The following is a 22,888-nucleotide window of genomic DNA, read 5'->3' as shown; positions in this document are numbered from 1 at the left end:
TATACACTTGTGGAATTGAAAATATTATAAGAGTAAACTAATTAAAAGGTCCAGCCAAGATCATCCATGGGATTGAAATCGATGGACATTGCAGAGGAGAAAATGGAAGCAAAATCGGGATCAAAACTAGAAGAAGAAGGAGTATTAAACAAAATGTCCATGTTGAGATCATCATCATCATCAACTCCTACTACTGCCTTCTCACCCAACAACATCGGAGCTTCGTGGATTGGCGCCATTCCATCAACATCCGACCAGTTAGGAATCATATTATCATCATCTAAAAGACTTGACATGGTATCATTGATAGATATCTTGGTTTGACAGGGGATTGGAGTCCGGTTAGGAGATTTAAGTCTGTTTGGTTTAGTGGAAGTGGGAGGATTGATGTTTGTGATCGAGAAAGCAGTGGCTGATTGGTCGAGAGTAGGGTCCTTCAAGATATTTTTCGTCTTGCTTGGCTTGGGGATACTATTGTTATTGGAAAAAGAAGATCTTTTGTGTGAAGGCAAAAGATTATGAGTGGAAGGATCTAAGCCTTGAGAAAGAAGCTTCTTCTTAATGCATGAGTTCCAAAAGTTCTTGACTTCGTTATCAGTGCGTCCAGGCAGATGCTTAGCAATCTGAGCCCATTTGTTACCAAGAATACGATGGACATCGATGATAGTCTGCTCTTCCTCCGCATTAAACGAACCTCTCTTCAAGTCCGGCCTCAAGTAATTTATCCACCTTAATCTGCAACTCTTCCCACATCTTTGCAACCCTATATACATACATATTAATTATCATTAATCTATCAATATGAAAGATTAATGAATGTGAAATAGTCAAAGAGAGAAAGATAGATAGAGAGAGATGATATGAAAACCGGCAAGCTTGGGAACGGAGCTCCAGCTTGGATGACCATGAGTGGTGATATAACGAAGAAGCTTTTCATCTTCCTCTGGAGACCAAAGCCCTCTCTTCACCTTGTGTTTCCCACAACATCGATGTCCCATTTCATCTCTTTTCATTTCCCATTTCTCTTTCATCTTCCTAATTTATATATACAAGAGGTCTCTTACATTAGCAGGGTTAATTACTATTTAACTAATTTTTCCTCATCAGTACTATTTCTCTACATAATTAATCTAATATGATTAACCAAACTTGTGTTGTTCTCTTTTTCTCTGTGTGTCTTCAAATGGAAGCCTCCTCAGAGACATTACTAGTTCACGTCACTTTCCTTGACAAAATCATATATCAATGTATCTATTTAACTTGTGTTTCTGAATATTGCCGTACACATTGCATGCATGGAGCCTGTAATTATCATTGCAATCTAATGCAAACGGTTTAGTCCTATATGTTCTTTAACTAGGACACTATTTACTTAATTATACGGAATTAATTGTTGTCTACTAGACTTCAAAATACATCAGATCACTGGTAGGAAAATTTGTAGAATGAGACACAAGTTATTATTGTCGGATCATTAATTACGCTATAATGGATAGAATTGAGATCTTTCAAGTTGATTAATATTATGTACATACGCATAAACGCAAAGAATCCCATATTGTCGCCTCGCCTATACTTTAATAATTAGTGTTATATATCCCTTCACTTTTCATGATATCATATGCTCAAATAGAGTATTAACCCCCAAAAGATTATAGAATGCAGTAGAGTATCATTATACAGACGATCAAAAAGATTATTAAAATCCATTTTCTAATTTTAATATCATAATTTAAAAATAAAATTCTTCATTTTTTTTTCAAACCTTTTATTAAAAAGCTACAAGAATTCGATCTTCCACCGTCACTAGACCAAACTTTCTTTGCGGTGATAAAACTTTAGAACCCGTGTTTAGATTTTGACCCAAATTGATATGAACAACAACATTAGGTTTAAAGGCTGGATTCGTGATCGTTACCATGAGAGACTTTTATCAAATGCGTTAGTTTTGGTAGTGTTTGAACCTTAAATATTGGAATGAGGAATGGTATATATTACTATCAGTAAATACGTTTCATTTACTAACAAATTAGTGAAAAATTAGAGGTAAAGTAGGGAGCACGATTGCGAAAATTTCCGACCTAATCATAACTACTAGAAAATTGGAGCATGAATCGATAATTTGGATCGGTTATTTGGAGCTATTTCCAAATAACATTTCCGCTTAAGTAAGCCACGTACGGCTCAAGCTAGCTTAGTACAGGTCTACAACGCAATCGTTAGTTTGAATTCGTCAAGTTAAATGTAATAATAAACTATATAATGGATGGGGAGAAAGCGGTTAATTAACATAATAATACTAATTTATCCGTCGCTGTTAATAACCATATCATGTTAAATCTTCGTCATAATGAAGCTACATATATTTAAATATACTGTACATTCGTTTTGGTTTTCCATGACTGTAAACGTATTATTGTCTTTCAGCCTTTCTTTCTTCTAATTAATTCCAAAAAAAAAACTCTTCTTAGATAAACCCTAACCATGGGCAAACTGCTGGAATAGACCATTTGGTAATCTTTTAATTGTCTAAAGAAAATCTATAATTAAAGAAAGAAGAGGCAATTTGTTGGGCAATTCTGGTATTAATTTGACACTATGAACTCAGAATGATGTAACACAATTCATTTTTCTTATTAATAAATGCGTAATCATGATTCCTGAGTCTGCTTTCCAAGACACGTACGTGAATTAGTTGTAGGAGTAGTAACTATGAAGCTCTTTATATATATACGTAGCTCATTTCTGGGTGTTTGTCTTTCCTGGTTTAAGATTTTTCCTATTCAATTAGTACCAAATGTTTAGTTCGACGAACTAGTGTTATTAACTTGAGACATCGATGCTTTAAGATTAATAAAGGCAACATTGTTAAGAACCATCTACTGATTTTGGGGTTTATTTTATGTCGAGTAGCTTTTTTTTTTGTGAATTATATCACGAAACCATTTCAAGAACCATTTCAAGTTAACAAAAAAAAATGTACAGTAAAAAAATTCTTAGGAGCCGAATGAGAAAACGAGACATATATTTACGTTAACTTTGTGTTTTTTTTTTTTTTCATAAAAGGAACAACGAATAATAACAGAGATTTGAAATCCGGTGAAGTGTTGGAGAAAACAAAGAACACATTTACTCCATCGTTCAATCTTATCTATAAGTTATGTAACAGCCAAACAGGTCTCCTTACTTACAGAAGATTAAATATAAAACATCCTTTTTTTGACCGTTTCAGATCCACAAGACTTCCATTGACTCGTCAACCGACAGACTTGAGACTACGATATGAACCTGGCTTTTACAGACTTTTGTTTGTCAAATTATTTGACCTTTTTATGGTCGGACCTCATAGGCCCAAACTAACCTTTCCACTTCATATTCCTAGAAATGGATTTCTAGTTTTAGTCTTGGCCCATATATATCTCAGCGATTATGATTGGAGTATCGTTTGGGTGGTGATACTGATAGTGATAATTACTACAAAAATGACTACAGAGACAAAATGCTTAAAATTTCAGTGCAAACAAAGACATAATAAAACACAAGAATTGAAAAATTCATGAGGCAGCTAACCTACTTCACCATCTATTTCACATCATCAAATTTTTATATAGAGTGCACAACGAAGATCTACTTCATTTGCATATTTGCCAGAATTTATTACATGTAGATTTGTGCATTTATACACCAAGTGCGCAGTAGAAACTAGACTATTAAGAGTCAAATAGCTAGACCTATATATGTCTTCTCTAACCGAGACAAACCGTACGGTTCTTGGTGATGGAACTCCGAGAATCTTGGAGGGAGAAGTTGGAATTGATGTCAGGGAGATGCAATGTGGAGTCCATATAGGAAGATGAGGGAAAATGATCCTCGAACCATGGGATTGGGAGGGATGATGTGTTGTTACTAATAGTGGTTCGGTCGAAAAAGAGAGTAGAGTAGTCTTTAGTGAGGCTTGCTTCTTGGGTCTCACATGCTTTCTCTAACATGCTCTCCATGTATATCCCTTGTGCTTCTAACCTTTGATTCACCTGCCTTTCTACTTCCACCTCTTCCTCTATCCTTCTTTGCACTTCCATTGGCATCCTTCATCACAATCCACAATTATCATTTTCCATTTATATTAAAATATTTTTTTTATGAATATATATATATATATATTATGACTGCAGGAATTGAAAACACATACTCCTTCATATTGCGACCAATGATGTGCGGAGTAGTGAATACAACATTCCTTTGAAGATCCAGCATGGAAGCTGCATGCATGATGTTGATTACCAAATAATATATAAGCTATCCATGGTGCAATCACAAATTAACCAATTATTTGATTATAAAGAAGGCTGATGAATTATCCGCACCTCTATTAGTGTCCATAATGTTAATAGAGTGATTTTGACTATGCTCCTTGTGAGGCTGCTTTCCAAGCCTGAACTTCTGTAGTTCAAATTAACACACATATATATTTACCAATGTATTATATGTTCTAAAATCCTAACTAACCAAGGCAAAAATAGAAAGGAAACTGAGAAAAAAATAAAAATAAAAGAACAGTAAACCGAGGAAGAATAAACCGAGGAAAAATAAAAATATATAGGACCTGGAGATGGCTCTTGAGATGATAAAGCGTGAGACCCTTCACACCCATCACTCTCATTATCGTCTTTGGTGTAGCCTCTGCTGATATATATACACATCACAATTAATGTATAGCTAGCTACGATAAAGTAATTAGTGTAAATATATATGTGGGCACCAATAAATTCAAGAGATATAGAAATAAAAACGTACTTTCAGGGCCTCCAAGGTGAGTAACGGCGTCAACAAAACGTTCATGAAGCTCTGTGGTCCAGCGGAGGCGTGGCTTAGGATCGGTGGTGAGGACGAGACCTGATGATGGTGACTCAGCTCTCCTCTCCTCTCTCGGCTGCATGATCTCAACAAACAAATGCCTATCGATGATGACACCAGAGAGAATATTAGTATTTATGAAAGATGGAAAAAAGGAACACACGACGTCTTGCAAATTATTTAAAGTTTTAAGTATGGAGTGGCATTGACAGATATAACTTCTTTGATGTAAATAATTAAAGGCAGGGAGGCGTATCTATAGACTATATATGCAATAGGGTTTAGACTTTCAAGTTGTAACCCATGCAGGCGATTTTGCATCCACACATGTCTAAATAGTAAATACCATTAAATCCAAATTTGCATGTCCAAGTCCTTCTATTTTTAATGTATTGACGCGTTTGACCTTATACATTCATACGATAACAAAATGCTCTAGCTTCCAGTTAGATATATGCATGCACATGCGTGTGGGAATAGGGAACATAAGCATGTTATTTATTTTTAATTAAAATTGTTTAATCTCGATGATCAAAAGATTCGTGTGCAGTGTACTTTGAATAAAAATGACAAGTGGAACAAAGCTGATGTTTAACTTTAGCTCATCAATTAAGTATGTATGCAACAAATAGGATTATAGGAATCATGCATGCAGTGATGACAGGTTGGGCAAAAAAAGAAAGAAAAAAATGAAGAAAGTATTTGTTCTGGTTGCTTAGTTTTCAAGCGGCCTCTTGCCTTTATTTGATGGATTCTTCTTATTGTTATTCCTCTATAGATGAATCTATTCCCTTTCACATCAAAGCCACCCACCATTCATGACTATCATCAACTCAACCAAAATGTAGACTTTACTTCATTCAGCGATGCAAAACATTGGACGAGGCCCATTTATAAACTACTAAAGCCTAATCTAAAGATATATAAGGCCCAACTTACATAGGTGTCCTTTTCTTTGGTCAGTTCCTCACTTCCTCTTCGTTTTTTGTTTTTAATGTTCCTACTTCCTCCTACCATGACATATGCAATGCATAGATTTTTCATTGTTCCTAACCACTCTACTTTTCTTGCATATTCTACTCATCATTCCATTAAAATAACTTAGCAATAGAGAAGATATTTTTTTCCTTTCTCTTTTTATAATTCATAATGTTTGAACAAAATCAAATACGGCATGTATTTGTGGTCTTATACTTGGATTTCAGGAGGTTAAACCAAAACAAACAAAGGGACTGTTAATATTTAGTTGTCAAAGTAAAAAAACAATACTATTTAATTTCGGTTAAACGAAAAAAAAGCAGCCAAACTAAAAAAAAAAAAAAAAAATCCCGAAAATGGAACAGAAGCAGTAACAAAAAGAAAAGGGACCGTCTTTACCAATTGGCATTCTCGACGAAACTTCGATTTGGGGTGATTCTCTTCTTCTAGATTCAGTAAAAATGGGTCTTTAGTCGCCGCCATTGACGACTACGACGACCGTGTTCTTCCTTCATCTTCCTAGTCTCGTTCTCCTTTTCTCTATTCCCTTTTTTCTCTCCATATTTCCGTTCACCATTCCTCTCCTCAACGACGAAATCTCCATTTTTTCTCAGCCATGGCTCCCAATACGGCATCGTCTAGCGCCGGATCGGCAGATTCTTCCGCCCCCCGGAGAAATTCCAAGCGACCCAAGTGTATTTCTCTTCTCCCTCTTCCTTTCGGTTCTCCTCGACTCTTTGGTCTAATCATATTTGATCTGCAATCCATTGTTGTGATCACTGAATTCATTCTTCAGCTTCTTGCTTCTTACACAAGCCCTTGTCATCATGCATAGTTCGTTGGGCAAAAATTTAGATTCATATTTAGCTGTGTCTTTGAATTGACTCAAGCTCTCTAGTGGGATCACCAAAATTATTATTAGGGTTTTTTTTTTTTACTTTCTCGTATAAAGAATTGTATTGTATAAGTTTTTTAGCTAGGAATCGAGAATGCTTTTAGCTAAAAGGTGATTCTCCTCACTAATGATTTGATTTGCAGATTCAAAATTTACACAGCAGGAGCTTCCAGCTTGTAAGCCAATTCTAACGCCTGGTTGGGTAAGCTTCTTTATGTTCCTTTTAATATCATAATTTTATTCTCAGTCTCCATTTTTTCTTTGAAACGGTATCAAAATTCCTTGGCTCTTTTTGCAGGTGATTTTGACATTTTTGGTTATTAGTGTTATCTTCATCCCTCTCGGAGTTGTTTCTCTTTTCGCTTCCCAGGATGTAAGTGAGGATGATCCAATTTATTGCTCTTCATTTATATTCATCTTGCCTATTGGTTCCATATCTCACATTTTATTCATCTCTTATGTATAGGTTGTTGAGATCGTTGATCGGTATGATAATGATTGCATACCGGCTCCTGCTAGGGCTAACAAGGTTGCATACATTCAAGGAGCTGGAGATAAATCATGTAACCGGACAATAACAGTAAGTTTCCTATGCAACATCAGTGTTTCGTTCTTTGAGACTTGGTTAGCCTGTGAATGTCTTTGTGTAATTCCTCTTTTCCCGTTTGATATTGTCAGGTTCATAAGCTAATGAAGAAGCCTATCTACGTTTATTACCAGCTTGAGAACTTCTACCAGAATCACCGCAGGTATCGCTGAGAACTTGCTAGACCTTGTGTGAAGTGCTCACATCTAAAATCAGACGTGAATTAGATTCCTTAAATCTCTTTCTGGCATTGGTATTTTACTTTTTACAGGTATGTGAAAAGCCGGAGTGATTCGCAGTTGAGAAGTGTGAAAAATGAGAATCAGATAGATGCATGCAAGCCTGAGGATGATGTTAATGGGCAGCCGATTGTGCCGTGTGGTCTAATTGCTTGGAGTCTTTTTAATGACACATACGATTTATCAATAAACAGCAAAAATTTAACTGTACGCAAGGACGGAATTGCGTGGGATAGTGACAGGGAACACAAGTTTGGGAAAAATGTATATCCCAAGAACTTTCAGATGGGCAATCTCACCGGTGGTGGCAGACTAGATCCAAATAAATCGGTAAGCACTTGATACTTTGGTACAGTCTCAGACTCGGTCATATCTCTGCAAAAATACTTGACTTTGGCAATCTCTTTCTTTCTGTCTCTTATGGTGTTTCAGCTGAGTGAGCAAGAGGATCTGATTGTGTGGATGAGGACTGCAGCTTTGCCAACGTTTAGAAAACTATACGGGAAGATAATAGATACTGACCTGCATAAGGGTGATACCATACGCGTGAATCTGAAGAACAACTACAACACATACAGTTTCAATGGGAAGAAGAAGCTTGTTTTGTCAACAACTAGTTGGCTCGGTGGAAAGAACGACTTCCTCGGCATTGCTTACCTCACAGTTGGAGGAATCTGTTTCTTCTTGGCACTTGCATTTACTATCATGTATCTTGTGAAACCCAGGTATACATATACACATTGTCCTATGTGTCCTATCCTTGGCTATAAATTGTATTATTCTAAGAATATAACAGCAAAAGTGTAGATGTTTGATGTGGTGTTTTGGGGGGTTTTTGCAGGCGACTTGGAGATCCTACTTACTTGTCGTGGAATAGAATTCCCGGAGGTCGGTAAACAAAAGACTATGTATCATCTGCGTATGTAAATCTCTTTATCCATGATTGTAATTTCAGCCCAAACTGCAAGTGGTTATATGTATTATAGATGTGAAATACATATGACAATTACATAGAAATGAATGATGCTTCCTATCATTTTCATTACCTCTCTATTTTACGAAAAAAGCACACTCCCTCGAATCAATCATTGCTGATTTATTAGCTGGCCTCTCTCTGCCCTTAACTATTGCTTGTCTCTATCAAAAAGCAGTCATTACGTTCAAAACAGAATAGTATTTGATTCCGAGATTAGAAAACACCATTACACAGATTCGAGGAAAAAAGAGCGGCATTTTGTTGTGCTTGTATGTTAATAGCTGCAGAGAATCAACGGGGCTATGCCCAAATGGCGAGGAGAGACATTGAAGCAGCGCCGAGGAGGAGAGAGAGAAAAGCAGCCAAGTGAAGCCAAAGATTGGATTGCAATCTTGGATTCACGAAATCAGGAGCAAGAAGATCAACGAGTGACATGTAAATGAGAATCCCAGCTGATGCAGCGTTCAACATTCCTTCCACCATTAGTGCCTCTTTGCTCTCTTTCCTGTATCCTAAACCACTCGACATCCCCATCCCTATCCCTATCCCAACCGGTGCCGTCACCGAGAAAAACGTCGCCATTATCACCGTCGATTTCGACTTCAACTCTGCCTATACACACATCCATCATAACACTGTCAGAATTCGATCAAGACACATTTCATATCAAAATATCAATATGTTGACTGCAAGAGGAGTCAAGACACTTACGAGAGAGATGCAGCCACCGAGGCCAAGACCTTCAAAGAACTGATGGAAAGAAAGAGCAGCCATGAGCGGCTTTATGGTCTCTATGCTCTGTGAAGCTCCAAGAGATATCCCTATTATAACCGAATGCACAACTATCCCAATCTCCAGCACTTGTGACACGATCCGTCTCCTGATCAACTCGGTAGAGCCATGTGCGTGTCCGTGACTCGCATGCGTGTGGACGTGAACATGACCCGCATGCTCTTCTTCGTCTACCACGTTCACTACTTGCTTGTTCCCATTGTTACTGCCAAAGTGTTGCCTTTTGTAATACCCCGTCGCGAAAGTGTCGATCATAAGAGTGCCCATCGCTGACAACATCGCCACGAAACCGGCGAACGGGAATTTTCCGGCTGCTGTGCTCTGGAGACAAGGTGAGCCTAATCTCTCGAACGCGTCTGGTAGAATATGGACGAATCCTGTGCAGAGGATCACTCCTGCTGCGAAAGCTTTCACCATGAAGAAGATATCGTTTTCAGGCTGTAACGCCGGTATCTTCTTCCCGACCAACGGTAGACTCACACCTACTCCTCCTGCCACAAGGAGCAAAGCGATGGAACCGAGCTTAAGCTTCGTCGCTTTCTCTGCTTCGTCTTGAGAAACAGCTTCTTGATCGTCGTGGCTTGTACAATCACTCGAGGCACTACACACATGTAAACATATCATGAATATTATATAAATTCTCAACATATTTGTGGAAAAACAGCCACGATCAGACATGGGGTTTAGATATGTTGTTGTGCTTGATTTGTAAGAAAGTAAAGTGTGGAGAGTTATGGGGAAGTAAAGGAAGCTTTTTATAGCGAGAAAGCGAGAGAGAACCTTTAACTTTATAAGCGAGTGGTCCATAAATGTTAATAGCAGAATCTAAATTACGTAGAGTTGACCAACTATACACATCTAGCTCTCTGTTAGTCTCCAGCAAACAAATTCTCTTATTACTCTTATTGTCGTTAACAAAGAGAAATTAGTATAGGAGAGAACCACAAAAAGCATTGGCCTTTCCTTTCTTGTTTGCGGAAAAAGGCGGCGAAAGAATTCATTGGTTAGTATAAGAAATTCTACAAGCATCTTTAGATCGTAGTGTATGGATGGTTTAAATTAGACGCCCTTTCGATCTCTTCTAATCATTACTTATCTATTTATACATTCCTTGAAATATAATAATCAAAAGCTATTAACGACAGTTGAAAGATAGATAACTAAGGGAAGACCACAGAGATCGGTCTTATTAACATTACTAGTAATTTGCTAGAAAGTAGTCATGATCATGGTTACTAGTACTACATCTCTTTTGATCACTTTATCAAAAGCAAAATTAAATAAATATATGTATGTATATAAAATTGAAATGTGAGAACTTTTAACCAGAAAGTAAATGTGAAGACAGAATGTCGTCATGTTAAGCTGTGAGCCGTGAGAAGAGTGATATTAATTTGAAATTTCCATTTACTTTTGGCTTCAAAAAATTTACGATGGTCTCATCGTCCTCACAAGGTGGGATGGGTGGGTAATGTTGGCCCAGTGAAGCCACATTTGTCGAAATCAGATTTCATTATCACACCATTAATTGAGTGCGATGGTTACCTGAACCTAATGATTTTGGCCTTTTCTATCTTGGTTTGAAGTCTTGAAGAATTCTGAATTATAGTAAGATAAATACGTTGAGAAAACGATTGTTGGATTAGAAAAATATATATCAGACAGAGCATGCAGAACAACATTTCTTTCTTACAACAACTAAAATTTCGATAGTCGAAGAGTGTTCTTGCATCACACGCAAACCATTTTTGGGATGAAGATGACATAAGAAAAAGCAATATGTCTAGAACAAGTATTATTTGGAGCTAAGAAATGATTACATTCGAAGCAATATGTCTAGAACAAATATTTGGAGCTGATCTAAATTAGTACATTCATAAAATAGAGTTTTATAATGCATGCAAAAGGAACTCCATGTAATCATCTTGAGCTTCTTAAACTTTAATTGGACCATACATTCGTAATAAGGTCGGAGTAGTCCCGTTAAATTAAACCAAAGAGTAAATTCTATTGTGTCGCGTAAAGACATTCCATTGTCCAAATCAAAGTTTGAAGCTGGGAATGAAGCAATGTCATCACCTGCATGAGATCTTTAAGACATCCATCTTTTCGCCTAGCAATTGAATGATTCATTCACAACCACATGTGGTATTCCATTATCCATCGACTCTTTTTTGTTTAGTATAGTTTATATATTGTCTATAACTTACCAAATGTGTCTTGTTCAAAAAAAAAAACAGACCAAATGTGTAATTTACAACAAAATAAGTTACAAACTATAAAATAAATTACTGAATATATTCACTTTCTATATACTGTATGAAAATTTACCAGATCAGAAATTTAATGACTTGTATACGGTATATCGGTATCTATAACCCAGCTGGGTTTACTAGCAAAACATGGATAATGTACCGGTTTGCAAAAATACCGAAATACAAATTTTCCGGTCTATTTGTAATACGGAGATATTTTACTATGTACCGATTTGATTAAACCGAGTCTTCGCATAAATGAAAGGGAAATTCATCAGAGTAGAAAAAGAAAAAAAAAGGAAACATTTGCCGGACAGAGGAAAGTGAGAAAGCAGAAGCAATCGTGAGAGACTCTCGAGTCTTCGTGAGTCACTCCTCTCCTCTCCTCACATATCTTCGCTTCGCTGGGGCGATAGGTAGATATATACTTAGAGAGAGACACAGACACAACAACAACAACAACGTCCAATTCGTCTTTGATTACCTTGTTTTAGGGTTTTTGCTTTCGTTTTTTTTTTCTCTCCAGCGGATTCTTCACACAATGGTACGCGCTTTCTCATCCATCTACTTTATTTGTCTTCTCTGTGTTTGCGGATCCACTCATCTTTGTATCTGACAATGAAAGCTTTGATTATTTTTTGCTTTTGGGTTTTGATAATTCCGTCCAAGTCGAATTGAAACACTCAAAAGCCCCTTACTTTTTTTGCGATTCAGTGGTTTATCGTCATTTTAGTGGGTAATTCAATATAATCATATGGTCCCTTTTTCCTTGTGCAGCATAAGCTGAGCAGAAGCAACCGCGATAAACTTCAGCAGTTCGTGGCTATCACAGGAGCTAGGTAACTGGATCTATCTCCAAAAGCAGGCTTTTTTTTTCTACTTTACTGTAGAATTTTTTCTATATAAGGCCAAAACAGTAACTAGTAACTGTAGTTTGAGAGCAAACGCGTTTGCAGCATTCTTGGGTTTGTCCATAACTCTCAAACTGTTGTTTGGTGACTTGCTTATAATGTGGGCAGTGAGAAGAATGCTCTTCAGGCTCTTAAAGCCAGCGATTGGCACCTCGAAGCAGCGTTTGATGTGTTTTACAGCCAGCCCCAGCCAAGAAGCAATGCTGATATGAGACGCTTAGAGGAGCTCTACAATAGATATAAAGGCAAGCTATTTGTTGCTCTTGAGTTGATCAAAGCCACGTTTGATATCATTGGTGTACCTTATGCTTTAATAATGTCATATTACATTCTGCAGACCCATACTCTGATATGATTCTAGCGGATGGTATCTCGGTGCTGTGTAATGATCTTCAGGTATTTTATCTTCTTGAATAAGGTAAAGATTAATGTGGTGTATCTTACGTAGCATTAATAACAACTCACTTGATTCTTTTATCCAGGTGGAACCCCAAGACATTGTCACGGTATGTTTATTGAAACCTCTCATACAACTTGCTTGTGTGCATGTGTTTCTTCCTTAAAACCACCCAATGAGTTAAGTACATTGTGAGGGAGTGACTTGAACCGTTAAGAGTGACAAAATTGAAGTGGATGAGAATATGCTATCTCCATGGATGGAGATTCCGTAGGAACAGATTAAAAGTGGGGTCTTAAACTCATTAGAATCTCACTGGTTGCTCTTAGTTCTTTTTATTCATCTTCTGGACATTTAGTTGAATGGGTGCTTACTCCAATTTCAGTTGGTTCTTTCGTGGCATATGAATGCTGCCACAGCATGTGAATTTTCGAAGGAAGAATTTGTTGGTGGATTACAGGCATTAGGGTGAGTTAACTCTAGTGTTGATGCTATCTAACGCTGTGGCCTGTTTTAGGACATTTCGGTGCGGAGGTTAACTTAGCACTTATTTTCTGATGGCAGAGTAGATTCCATTGTGAAGTTGCAGGAAAAACTGTCATTTATGCGCTCTGAGCTTAAAGATGAACGTAAGAAGCAGATTTAATGATCATTCTTTATCCTGTTTTATGGTTTGATTTATGGAAAATTCCATGTTGGCTGACATACGTGTAATGTTCTTCTTGTGTATTTATCTTGTTCAGAAAAGTTCCATGAAATATACAACTTTGCTTTTGGATGGGCGAAAGAGAAGGTAAAAAAGCGTGATCTGAAGTCGTTGCTTTCGAGAGTTGTTTTCTACGTGCTACTGACAAATAGAAAACTGTAAAATGTTTCAGGGGCAGAAGTCTCTTGCTTTAGATACAGCGATTGGGATGTGGCAGTTGCTCTTTGCAGAAAGAGAGTGGCCACTGGTAAATCACTGGTGTGATTTCTTGCAGGTAAACAAACATTCTTGAGCTTAATATATCATCAAGGCATGGTCTTATAATATTTGTGTTGCTTCTGATACACTTTTGTTTCAGGATCGTCATAACAAGGCCATATCTAAGGACACATGGGCACAGCTCCTGGAATTTGCGAGGGTAAGAGAAAAACTAGATACAATTATGTCATTGAGCTTACTCTTTGATTGCAACTATGGCATAGTGTTGATACATGGATTGAGACAGTTGTTTGGGATGCAGACGGTGAATCCGATGCTGTCGAATTACGATGCAGAAGGAGCATGGCCTTACCTCATCGATGAATTTGTTGAGTATTTGTATGACAAGAGCGTGGTCGAGAAGTCACCAGCCAACTGGGAGAAGTAGCCAGCTCTATTTTACAATGTTCCTGACTTGTGTTTCTTGTCACAATCTTCATATTGATGATCAAATAATTAAGCTTTCCAACTTTCAGACTTATCAAGTTTTTTTAGCGTAATGAGTCCAACGATTGCTCTTCTATCTGTTGTTACCAGTAATCACCGCACGAACAAACTCCATCCTTAAAATGGTGGAATCGATTCGTGTCTCTCACAACAATCTCTCTACCCACAAGCTTCGAGATAAGCTTTGTAGCGGCGTGACAGTTCACACAAGCTCTCAGATTCTTTGTGATCCGCAGTGTTGTCCCTGGGAGTGTGCTTATAAGCCCGTAAGCAATCGCTATCCTCTCGCTGTGGCTGCACAGAGTCTCCTCAGCTTCTTCATCGTTGAGATCGTGCAATGAAGCATCCTTGTACGCCACAAATCCACCTTCCTTGAGTTTACTCTCAATCCACTCTACTTGTCTCTCAATCTCTTCATATCTTGGATGTGACTTATCACCGACTCGAAAAGCCTCCAACCTTCCCCTGACTTCAACCCAGCTGCATCCAACATCTTTGCTCAATCCTCTCTCCTTCATTTTCACTCGCACCTCTGCAACCTGGTCCCACAAACGTGCTGCAGCATACAGATTAGAGAGCTGCACGTAATGGCCTGTGTTGGATGGGTCTATTGAGAATAGCTGTTGAGCTGCGTATTCTCCTAGTCTAACATTGCGATGCTTCTTGCACGCGCTTAGGAGCGCTCCCCAAACCGTTACACCAGGCTGGACCGGCATGCACTTGATCACTTCATAAGCTTGATCCAGATGACCAGCGCGCCCGAGAAGATCAATGACGCATGCATAGTGTTGTTGTTGCGGATTTATTTTGTGATCAGTCATTCTGTTGAAGAACCACCAGCCTTCTCTTACCAAGCCTGAATGGTTACAAGCCATTAGAACTCCCAGAAAAGTGACATCATTGGGATGCACTCCACCACGTTCCATCGCACGGTACAGACTGATTGCTTCCCTTGCCCGTCCGTGTAATCCATACCCAACAATCATAGCACTCCAAACCACAACATCCTTGTCAAGTGTTCGGTCAAATACGGATCTCGCGCACTCTACACTTCCGCATTTGCCAAACATATCGATTAGAGCACTGCTAATAAAAACGTCATCCCCGAGGTTGCTCCTGCTTACATATTCGTCCATCCAGCGAGCCTGCTCAAGAGAGCCTACTTGAGCGCAAGCCGAAATGGCAGATGTTATAGAGATGGTGTCTGGTGTGACACCTTCATTGATCATCTCATGAAACATATCAATAGCATCCTTGGCATAACCGTTTTTCGCATAACCAGAGATCATTGCGTTCCACAATATCAAGTTAGGTGACTTCATCTTATCAAACAGAATCTTAGCAGTGGCGACTCGGCCACATTTTGCATACATGGTGTTGAGAGAGATGAGCAGGTCAGGCTCTGTTTCGAGACCCATCTTCACAACAGAAGCATGAATAGATCTCCCTTGCTCCAAATCCTGCAGGCATGTGAAAGCATTGAGAACACTTACGAGGGCTACCCAGTCAGGCTTCACATCCATCTTCCTCATCTGACTGAAAATCCCGAGAGCCTCCATAGGCTCACCGTTCTGAGCATAAGCTGAAATGAGAGCCGTCCATGAGACTATCGTTCTCTCTTGCAGTGGCAGTCCTGCAAACACGGTCTTTGCTTGGCCCATACGCCTGCATTTTGCGTACAGGGCAATAAGACCGTTCTGAACAAACACATCAGCTTCAAATCCAAGCCTGAATACATGAGCGTGAACAAGACGACCCATCTGAAGGTTAGGCAAACCGCTGCAAGCTTTAAGAAGATGAGGGAAAGTGAAAGAATCAGGAGAAACCCGAGCGAGTTGCATCTTGGAATACATGAGAAGAGCATCTTGGAAGAGATTGTTTCTGGAGTAACCCCTGATTATTGCATTCCAGGGGAATATCTGAGGGCGAGGTAAATCGTCGAACACCTGGCGTGCGAAACAAATGTCACCAAAGGAAGAGCTTGCGTGAATGAGCTTGGTGATCAAGAAACCGCTAAACTGCAAACCCAAAACCAGTAAACGTGCGTGGATTTGCCTCAACTGAGATTTATGAGTGGAACCATCGATAAGCGCAGCGTAGAAAGAATCGGAATGGATTCCAGAATTGGCTGCACCAGAGAAAAAAAAAATTCAACAGATTGTGTCACTTGTGAGTTGGTATAGGATCAAATCCGACATACAAGAACGACAAATTGAGAAACAAGAGTTCTTACAGTGGAGAAAAGGAGAAGCGAGAAGAGACGCTTCAGACATTGATAATGATATTCCTCTGTCCTCCTGACTTCTTTTGTTTATCTCTTCTTCCAAGTCTTCGCCATCTCCATCATTTTAACACATTCCTTTATTTTCTTTAGTTTTTAACAGACATAACATCTTGTTTTTTTGGTTCTTACACAGTTACACATGTCAATGTCTATTTTAGCTCAACTAAAATACTTACGAGTTATCTCTTAATGTAGATTCTTTGGTTTTTGTGAGAAAAACTTGTATATACAGTATTTTTGTGACTTGGGCACATTCTCCTAAGTTTTTACTTATGATTAATCAAAATATCAGTGTGTTTGTTGTCATAAAGGACTTTTGAATCCGAAACTAGCTGTGTCCCTGCTTGTTTATCCTAACTTTTTGTTTTACATCGTATTACAAAGTGCCGCTTTACTTGAGTTCGGTCTATTCCGCTCAACTCTTCGGTTGATACTTACGGTTTTAAGTAGTGAGGATAATGCCAATAACATATTTAAATCCAATTGAAAAGAAAAATGGAAGAATATATTCAGAAAATTACAAACATAACTGAAAAGGAAAACAACCAATAAATAAAATCACATAAATTACGCTATCAAAATCGTATCTTATATTTAACAAAAAAAAAAAAAACTATATCTTGTACAGAATCTAAACAAGTAACAGATTCCACTGTAATTCTTTAATTATTTTCCTAAACCTAAACGACATTAGTTTAACGCGCTTAAAAAGATAGTTCCTTGATAAATACGATACCAAGGGGAGGAAGAACAGAAGCCAAGAGAGAAGCAAAATAATTAGTATTAGCAACACTAGTTTCGGCGAGAGGCTATACAAAAGTCATGACGAAAGGTGTTGATGTATTCAGCTGCGACTCTGATGATGATGATCTGGCAAGTAAACCTAGAGTACCACTTGCAAAGCTATCTAGGTCAAAATCAGATCGATATAGAGGACGTGCTGAGAAAGTTTCCCAAAAAGTTATACCGGAGTCTAAATCTGGATCGGAGGAAGAAGTTGGTGACATCGTTCACTTGGGACACTCCAGTTACTTCATTATTGACATCTTCGAGAAGGAGATCATGGAGTTGGGAGACAAAGTGGATTTAAACTTCAAGAGATTTAAGAAGTTCGAAGCTCTTGATGGAGACGCTCCACGAGATCATCACTTCTACAACTATCGTTGCTGTTACTCTTGCTTCTGCCTCTGCGTAAACGGTAATGTAGAGGGACTGTGGGGGATTCTAGAGAGAGAGTTAGACTCGAGGGAGAAGAAAGATGGTTGGAAAGGAATCAGCTTCTTTGTGAGAACTTATCGTGAACGAAAAGAGCTGATGAGAGTTGCTGTAACTGATCAGAGCCACAGCTTGTTCTTCTTCGACCTTAAGTTCCCTAATAATTATCCATCTCAAGCACCGGAATTCTTCTACCATCCCTATGGCCTTCCTTTGAGTACCCCTGAAACCCTAATCCCATCGGGATCCAAACATGGATACAGCATATTAGATGTGTTTCGTTACATTGAAGAGATTGTGATGATGAACACCAACAAGTCATGTCATCAGATGCTGGATATGCTGAAACGGCCGCTCATGGGGTTTGAGGATTTCGTGAAAGGGCATTTTAGGAAGAAGGGACCTTTGATTCTGCGGAACATGATGGACGAGATGGACATGGAAAAGGAGAGGGATAAAACAATGTTCTTGAAGACGTATGTTGCCTTTGAAGACAATAAAGCGTATTGTGAGCATCTTCTCGACAGTGGCCTTAAAGAAGAGCTGAAGAGATACAAGGAGAAGGAGTGTTCACAAAGCGACTACTACTACTCTTCTTCATCTCCCTATTTCCCAACCATAATTAGCAGGTTCGATGATATTAAAAAGACATCCAAATACCAAAACCTCTTGAGCAAGTTCTCGTTTTTCGATTAGGAATCACTAGTTTCAGGTCCATGTTTTTTCTTACCTTTTGTTATTTTATTCAGAATTTTAATATATGAGTTTCTCTTCCGGGGAATGAATCTTTGGCCCAAAAGTAGTGAATAAAAAGTCAAGTTCTGGATAGGTAGATTTACAGCAAAAGAAACTCACAAGTATACAGCATTTGCCTCATGAAAATGGTGAGTTTTAAACGGTGACTGTGATCGCTTCATCAAGGGCGATCACACCGGGAAGTACTTTGCCTTCCAAGAGCTCCAAGCTTGCTCCACCACCAGTGGAGATGTGACTCATCACTCCTGCAACTCCTACCTTCTCCACTGCAGCCACTGAGTCTCCTCCTCCTATTATCGTTGTCACTCCCTTTTCACTTAGCTCTGCTAGTTTATTCGCAACCGCCTGCAACAACCATAATCCCAAACTTCACCTAACATGTTCATCTATCATATGTTTTACTCTATGATGAAACATTTTCTTACCTCTGTTCCAGCTGCAAACTTTTCCATCTCGAAAACTCCCATAGGTCCATTCCAAATCACTGTCTGTGTTGTGTCCAGAGCTTCGTTGAAAGTTTTTATAGAATCTGGACCGATATCCAATCCCATCCATCCGTCCTCAATTCCGGATGCAGGCACAACCTACAAACATCCACATTACTTACTTTACTCAGAACACACAGCTCAAGCAATGTCCAATTTAGACCCAATTTTCCCAGGACTAATTCTTGGTAATTCTCAATTTTTTTCTTTATATTCACTAGACCACTCAGATGGGGTTTACCCTAAAACACCGACCTCAGCAGAGATAAAAGTCTTTCAGAAACCCATTCCTCAGTTTTATTTTAACTACCATCGCCCAAGAGATTAGAATGACAAGCTTTTAAGCAATGGCGAGATGAGAGAGACAGACCTTGCTGTTGGCATCAGGAGCGAACTTGTCAGCAACCACAACATCGGTTGGCAACAAAAGAGAGACTCCTTTGGCCTTAGCTTTGGCAAGGAGAGATGTAGCCAACTCAAGTTTGTCTTCTTCAACAAGGGACGAGCCAACTGAAAGACCTTGTGCCTTGTAGAATGTAAAGATCATTCCACCACCAAGAAGAAGGATATCACACTTCTCAAGAAGCGATTCAATAACTCCAATCTTGGACGAGACCTTGGAACCACCCACGATGGCTGCAAATGGTCTCTTTGGGTTAGAAACAGCGCCCACAAGGTAATCCAGCTCCTGTAGATGTAGAGAGGAAGTAAACAAAAATTTCATGGTTACATTTGTAGCAACGGTGCTTTAATGTTCAATCGACAGTCAAAGGAAAGAGGAATCTCTTAAATCAAAATATCACCTTTTGCAGAAGGAAACCAGCAACTGAGGGCTTCAAGAACTTTGTGACTCCCTCGGTAGAAGCATGAGCTCTGTGAGCAGTTCCGAAAGCATCATTGACATAGAGATCAGCTAGTGAAGCAAGCTTCTTGGCGAACTCAGGATCGTTCTTCTCTTCTTCCTTGTAAAACCTGACGTTCTCAAGAAGGAGAACTCCACCTTCAGGAAGAGAAGCCACCAAGCTTTCCACCTCCGGGCCGATACAATCGTCAGCTTTCTTGACCTGCAACGAATTCACCCTCAAAAAACTCTCCAAGCGATTGATTTCCACGCGAAGATGACAAGTGAGAAAAAAAATATAGATTTTACCTCAATACCAAGAAGCTCAGACAGCCTTGGGACAAGAGGAGCCAAACTGAACTTTGGTGTGACTCCCTTTGGCCTTCCCTGAAAAGATTGATCAAACGCATGAAAAAATTATCTAACTTTGGATCAAGCGATGGAGGAACTTCAAAAGTGTATGGAATGTGGGAATGTTTACCAGATGAGTGGAGAGGATGACTTTAGCGCCATTGTCGATCAAATACTTGATTGTCGGAATGGCAGCGCGGATTCTGGTATCGTCAGTGATTGTCTGATTGTCATCGAGAGGTACATTGAGATCAGCTCTCACGAAAACCTTCTTCCCCTTGAGATCAGCGGAGCTCAGATCCCCGACGCTCTTCTTCGCCATTGAAACAACTCCTCTGCTACCTTTTCCGCGCACCGACTGAACCTTGGAGGCGACGTGGAGGGAGAAGCGACGGGACTCGAGGACGGCGGAGAAGCCGAGAGGGCGTGCGGAGACAGAGGTAAAAGGAGTGGGCAAAAGGGAAGCGCGTGCGCGAGTGGAGGCGGAGGAGGCGACGACGCCGGTGGACTTTAGGAGTGAAAAGGCGGGACTTGCGGCGGTGGAAGCCATGTGAGTGTTGAAGAAGAGAAGAGGATCAGAAGATGAGAAAAATAGGGGGAGAGAGAGAGTGACGATGTTCTTAGGAGCTTATAGGAGATTGGAATATTTATCTCTTATCGTTGATGAGAGGTTCAAAAGTCTTCATTAGTTTTTCCTTACCTTTTGCTCAATCATATTCGGATTTGCTTTTTTTTTTTGTGTGTGTGTGAGTGAGTGAGTGTCAACGCATGTTGTTTTTCCCTCTAATTGTATCTTTTTCTAAATAAATCCACATCCTTCGTAACCATTGTATCCTTTTATTATTGTGCATAGATACTCTGATCTACAGAAATCTCATTATGCAATTTTTGTTATCAATGTAACCATCAATTTCAATACAATAACCTAACAACACACTTATTTGAGATGTGAAACCCAAAATGCCTTTAGAGTTTACTGGTCGGCAGACCAACAGGCTTGGTCCTGGACCTCTTCTCCACCACACGAGAGAGTTGCTTCACAGCTTCTCTGGGCAAATGGCGAGGTTTGCCAAGCCAAAGTCCATTATCTACCGGCATTATCAGTCCATTCACATATTTCCCTGTTTAACCAAATCACGCAAATGCTTTCATCATCTAAACCATCTCTACTATATAATGTTATCTTTAATTAAAAAGAGTGTGACTCACATACCAGAATCACAGCTGAGGTAGAGTGCAGCCATGGCAATATCCCACTTGTCTCCAAGTTTATAGAGAGGCATGTTCTCTCTGACTTTGCTCTCAATCTCGTCAGGTACAAGTTTACTCATTCCAGGTGTACCTTGGATCGGGCCTGGTGCAATCCCGTTCACTCTAATCTCGTAGTCAGTTCCCCACTCCAATGCCAAGTTCCTTGTTGTAGCGTCCACTGCAGCCTGATTCAAGTTTCAAAATAACCTCAAGTTCCCATTTGCTACAATAGCATACATATAGTTGGCATTTTGAATTGGAGATGCTGAATTGAGTTAATAATACCTTGGCTGCAGAAACATGTATTTGGTACCAAGAAGCTGTGTAGTGCAAAGTAGCACTTATGTTGAGAATCGAACCGCCTCCGCTTGATGAGTCCCTCCCAGGACCTCCTTTCTTTAGATACTTGAGTGCTTCGTGGCACATGTTGAATGTTCCCACTGCATCAATGTCCAAAACTGCAACAAGAACCCCAAAAACAAAAAACGTTTCCTTTCAGCTACAGAGAGAACAACACTCAAATCTGACCAACTAAAGAAAACTCACATTCTTCCTCAAAATGAGAAAAGGTGGATGGATTCACCTGTTCGGAAGCCGTTGGTAGACAAATCCTCAGCTGCGGCGAGGAAATTCCCGGCGGCGGCGTTAACGAGGATGTCGATCCTACCGAAATGCTGATAAGTTGATTCCACGACTCTTCTCGCATCCTCTGCCTTACGAACATCACCTTCCAATCCAATTGCCTTTTGGATTTGATAAGAGAGAGTGTGGGAGAGATAGTCAACAATCAAACTAGTTCTTATTCATCCTCAAATTAAACAAAGATTCGAGGATCGAGAAATTACCGGAATTCCTAGAGATCGAAGCTCAGAGACGGCGTCGTCGAGGACTTGTCTCCGGCGACCCATGATGGCGATGGAAGCTCCATGTTTGCCGAACTGAGAGGAGATCTCGAAACCGATGCCAGATCCGCCGCCGGTGATGAGAGCCACCTTACCTTTAAGAACATCTGGCTTGAACGGAGAATCCATTAACCACCACACGCAACTCGCAAAAGCTATATGACAAAAATATAAAAGTCAAGCCATAGCCACTCGCGTCTTTCTTCTACTTACTTCCACCACCTACCTCCTGCCAAATTTGGTTTATTATTTTCCGCATTTTAAGAAATTATAATCCTACTAAAATAAAAATTATTAGTTACTGAATATTACATTTTCTTACAAATGACGATTTATAATTAGCATTTGTTGTTATTTTGCATTCCCTAGTACAATTTTTTGGGTTTTAATTCTTAATTTTATTGAATGTACATATGGTATACAATCCTAAATATTTACAGGAAATAATTACAAGATATTTTTCATTTTTTTAAAAAGGGTTACGAGTCTTGCCTCTTTTTTGACTCGAT

The 22,888-nt window shown here is 39.3% G+C and overlaps 9 protein-coding genes across 9 annotated transcripts; 3 read left to right on the top strand and 6 right to left on the bottom strand.

Annotated features, from left to right (window-relative positions):
- Window positions 1-15: 15 nt before the first annotated feature.
- LOC18025091 (myb-related protein 308) lies at window positions 16-1,031 on the bottom strand. The gene is made up of 2 exons (XM_006407239.2): window positions 869-1,031; window positions 16-763 (listed from the first exon to the last, which is right to left on the bottom strand). Exons 1-2 carry the CDS (start codon window positions 1,029-1,031, stop codon window positions 42-44), a joined length of 885 nt encoding a protein of 294 aa, XP_006407302.1. The 3' UTR covers window positions 16-41.
- A 2,535-nt stretch (window positions 1,032-3,566) lies between these two features.
- LOC18025089 (myb family transcription factor PHL12) lies at window positions 3,567-5,146 on the bottom strand. The gene is made up of 5 exons (XM_006407238.2): window positions 4,795-5,146; window positions 4,604-4,680; window positions 4,365-4,440; window positions 4,190-4,259; window positions 3,567-4,086 (listed from the first exon to the last, which is right to left on the bottom strand). Exons 1-5 carry the CDS (start codon window positions 4,934-4,936, stop codon window positions 3,747-3,749), a joined length of 705 nt encoding a protein of 234 aa, XP_006407301.1. The 5' UTR covers window positions 4,937-5,146; the 3' UTR covers window positions 3,567-3,746.
- Window positions 5,147-6,230: 1,084 nt separating this feature from the next.
- Window positions 6,231-8,597, top strand: LOC18025090 (ALA-interacting subunit 1). Its single transcript, XM_006407236.2, has 8 exons — window positions 6,231-6,527; window positions 6,871-6,929; window positions 7,026-7,100; window positions 7,194-7,307; window positions 7,406-7,476; window positions 7,585-7,882; window positions 7,985-8,277; window positions 8,394-8,597. Exons 1-8 carry the CDS (start codon window positions 6,449-6,451, stop codon window positions 8,446-8,448), a joined length of 1,044 nt encoding a protein of 347 aa, XP_006407299.1. The 5' UTR covers window positions 6,231-6,448; the 3' UTR covers window positions 8,449-8,597.
- A 110-nt stretch (window positions 8,598-8,707) lies between these two features.
- On the bottom strand, window positions 8,708-10,010 carry LOC18025088 (zinc transporter 1). Its single transcript, XM_006407237.2, has 2 exons — window positions 9,240-10,010; window positions 8,708-9,140 (listed from the first exon to the last, which is right to left on the bottom strand). Exons 1-2 carry the CDS (start codon window positions 9,996-9,998, stop codon window positions 8,829-8,831), a joined length of 1,071 nt encoding a protein of 356 aa, XP_006407300.1. The 5' UTR covers window positions 9,999-10,010; the 3' UTR covers window positions 8,708-8,828.
- Window positions 10,011-11,867: 1,857 nt separating this feature from the next.
- Window positions 11,868-14,364, top strand: LOC18025087 (DCN1-like protein 2). The gene is made up of 11 exons (XM_006407234.2): window positions 11,868-12,119; window positions 12,353-12,414; window positions 12,595-12,731; window positions 12,824-12,882; window positions 12,969-12,992; window positions 13,269-13,351; window positions 13,448-13,512; window positions 13,627-13,676; window positions 13,762-13,863; window positions 13,948-14,007; window positions 14,110-14,364. The coding sequence occupies exons 1-11, from the start codon at window positions 12,117-12,119 to the stop codon at window positions 14,233-14,235; spliced, it is 771 nt and encodes a 256-aa protein (XP_006407297.1). The 5' UTR covers window positions 11,868-12,116; the 3' UTR covers window positions 14,236-14,364.
- LOC18025085 (pentatricopeptide repeat-containing protein At3g12770) lies at window positions 14,280-16,656 on the bottom strand. The gene is made up of 2 exons (XM_006407233.2): window positions 16,528-16,656; window positions 14,280-16,422 (listed from the first exon to the last, which is right to left on the bottom strand). Exons 1-2 carry the CDS (start codon window positions 16,565-16,567, stop codon window positions 14,378-14,380), a joined length of 2,085 nt encoding a protein of 694 aa, XP_006407296.1. The 5' UTR covers window positions 16,568-16,656; the 3' UTR covers window positions 14,280-14,377.
- A 744-nt stretch (window positions 16,657-17,400) lies between these two features.
- LOC18025086 (probable ubiquitin-conjugating enzyme E2 23) lies at window positions 17,401-18,489 on the top strand. Its single transcript, XM_006407231.1, has one exon. It carries the CDS (start codon window positions 17,401-17,403, stop codon window positions 18,487-18,489), a length of 1,089 nt encoding a protein of 362 aa, XP_006407294.1.
- A 23-nt stretch (window positions 18,490-18,512) lies between these two features.
- On the bottom strand, window positions 18,513-20,844 carry LOC18025084 (phosphoglycerate kinase 1, chloroplastic). Its single transcript, XM_006407232.2, has 6 exons — window positions 20,357-20,844; window positions 20,185-20,262; window positions 19,838-20,098; window positions 19,405-19,722; window positions 18,975-19,133; window positions 18,513-18,894 (listed from the first exon to the last, which is right to left on the bottom strand). Exons 1-6 carry the CDS (start codon window positions 20,774-20,776, stop codon window positions 18,685-18,687), a joined length of 1,446 nt encoding a protein of 481 aa, XP_006407295.1. The 5' UTR covers window positions 20,777-20,844; the 3' UTR covers window positions 18,513-18,684.
- Window positions 20,845-21,043: 199 nt separating this feature from the next.
- On the bottom strand, window positions 21,044-22,604 carry LOC18025083 (peroxisomal 2,4-dienoyl-CoA reductase). Its single transcript, XM_006407230.2, has 5 exons — window positions 22,323-22,604; window positions 22,061-22,220; window positions 21,763-21,935; window positions 21,440-21,662; window positions 21,044-21,347 (listed from the first exon to the last, which is right to left on the bottom strand). The coding sequence occupies exons 1-5, from the start codon at window positions 22,506-22,508 to the stop codon at window positions 21,193-21,195; spliced, it is 897 nt and encodes a 298-aa protein (XP_006407293.1). The 5' UTR covers window positions 22,509-22,604; the 3' UTR covers window positions 21,044-21,192.
- Between the last annotated feature and the right edge of the window lie 284 nt (window positions 22,605-22,888).

Source organism: Eutrema salsugineum, unplaced genomic scaffold (genome assembly GCF_000478725.1).
Source record: "Eutrema salsugineum unplaced genomic scaffold, Eutsalg1_0 scaffold_13, whole genome shotgun sequence".
Classification (NCBI taxonomy): domain Eukaryota; kingdom Viridiplantae; phylum Streptophyta; class Magnoliopsida; order Brassicales; family Brassicaceae; genus Eutrema; species Eutrema salsugineum.
Note: the sequence above shows the minus strand (reverse complement) of the source record. Positions and strands in the feature narration are given on the sequence as shown.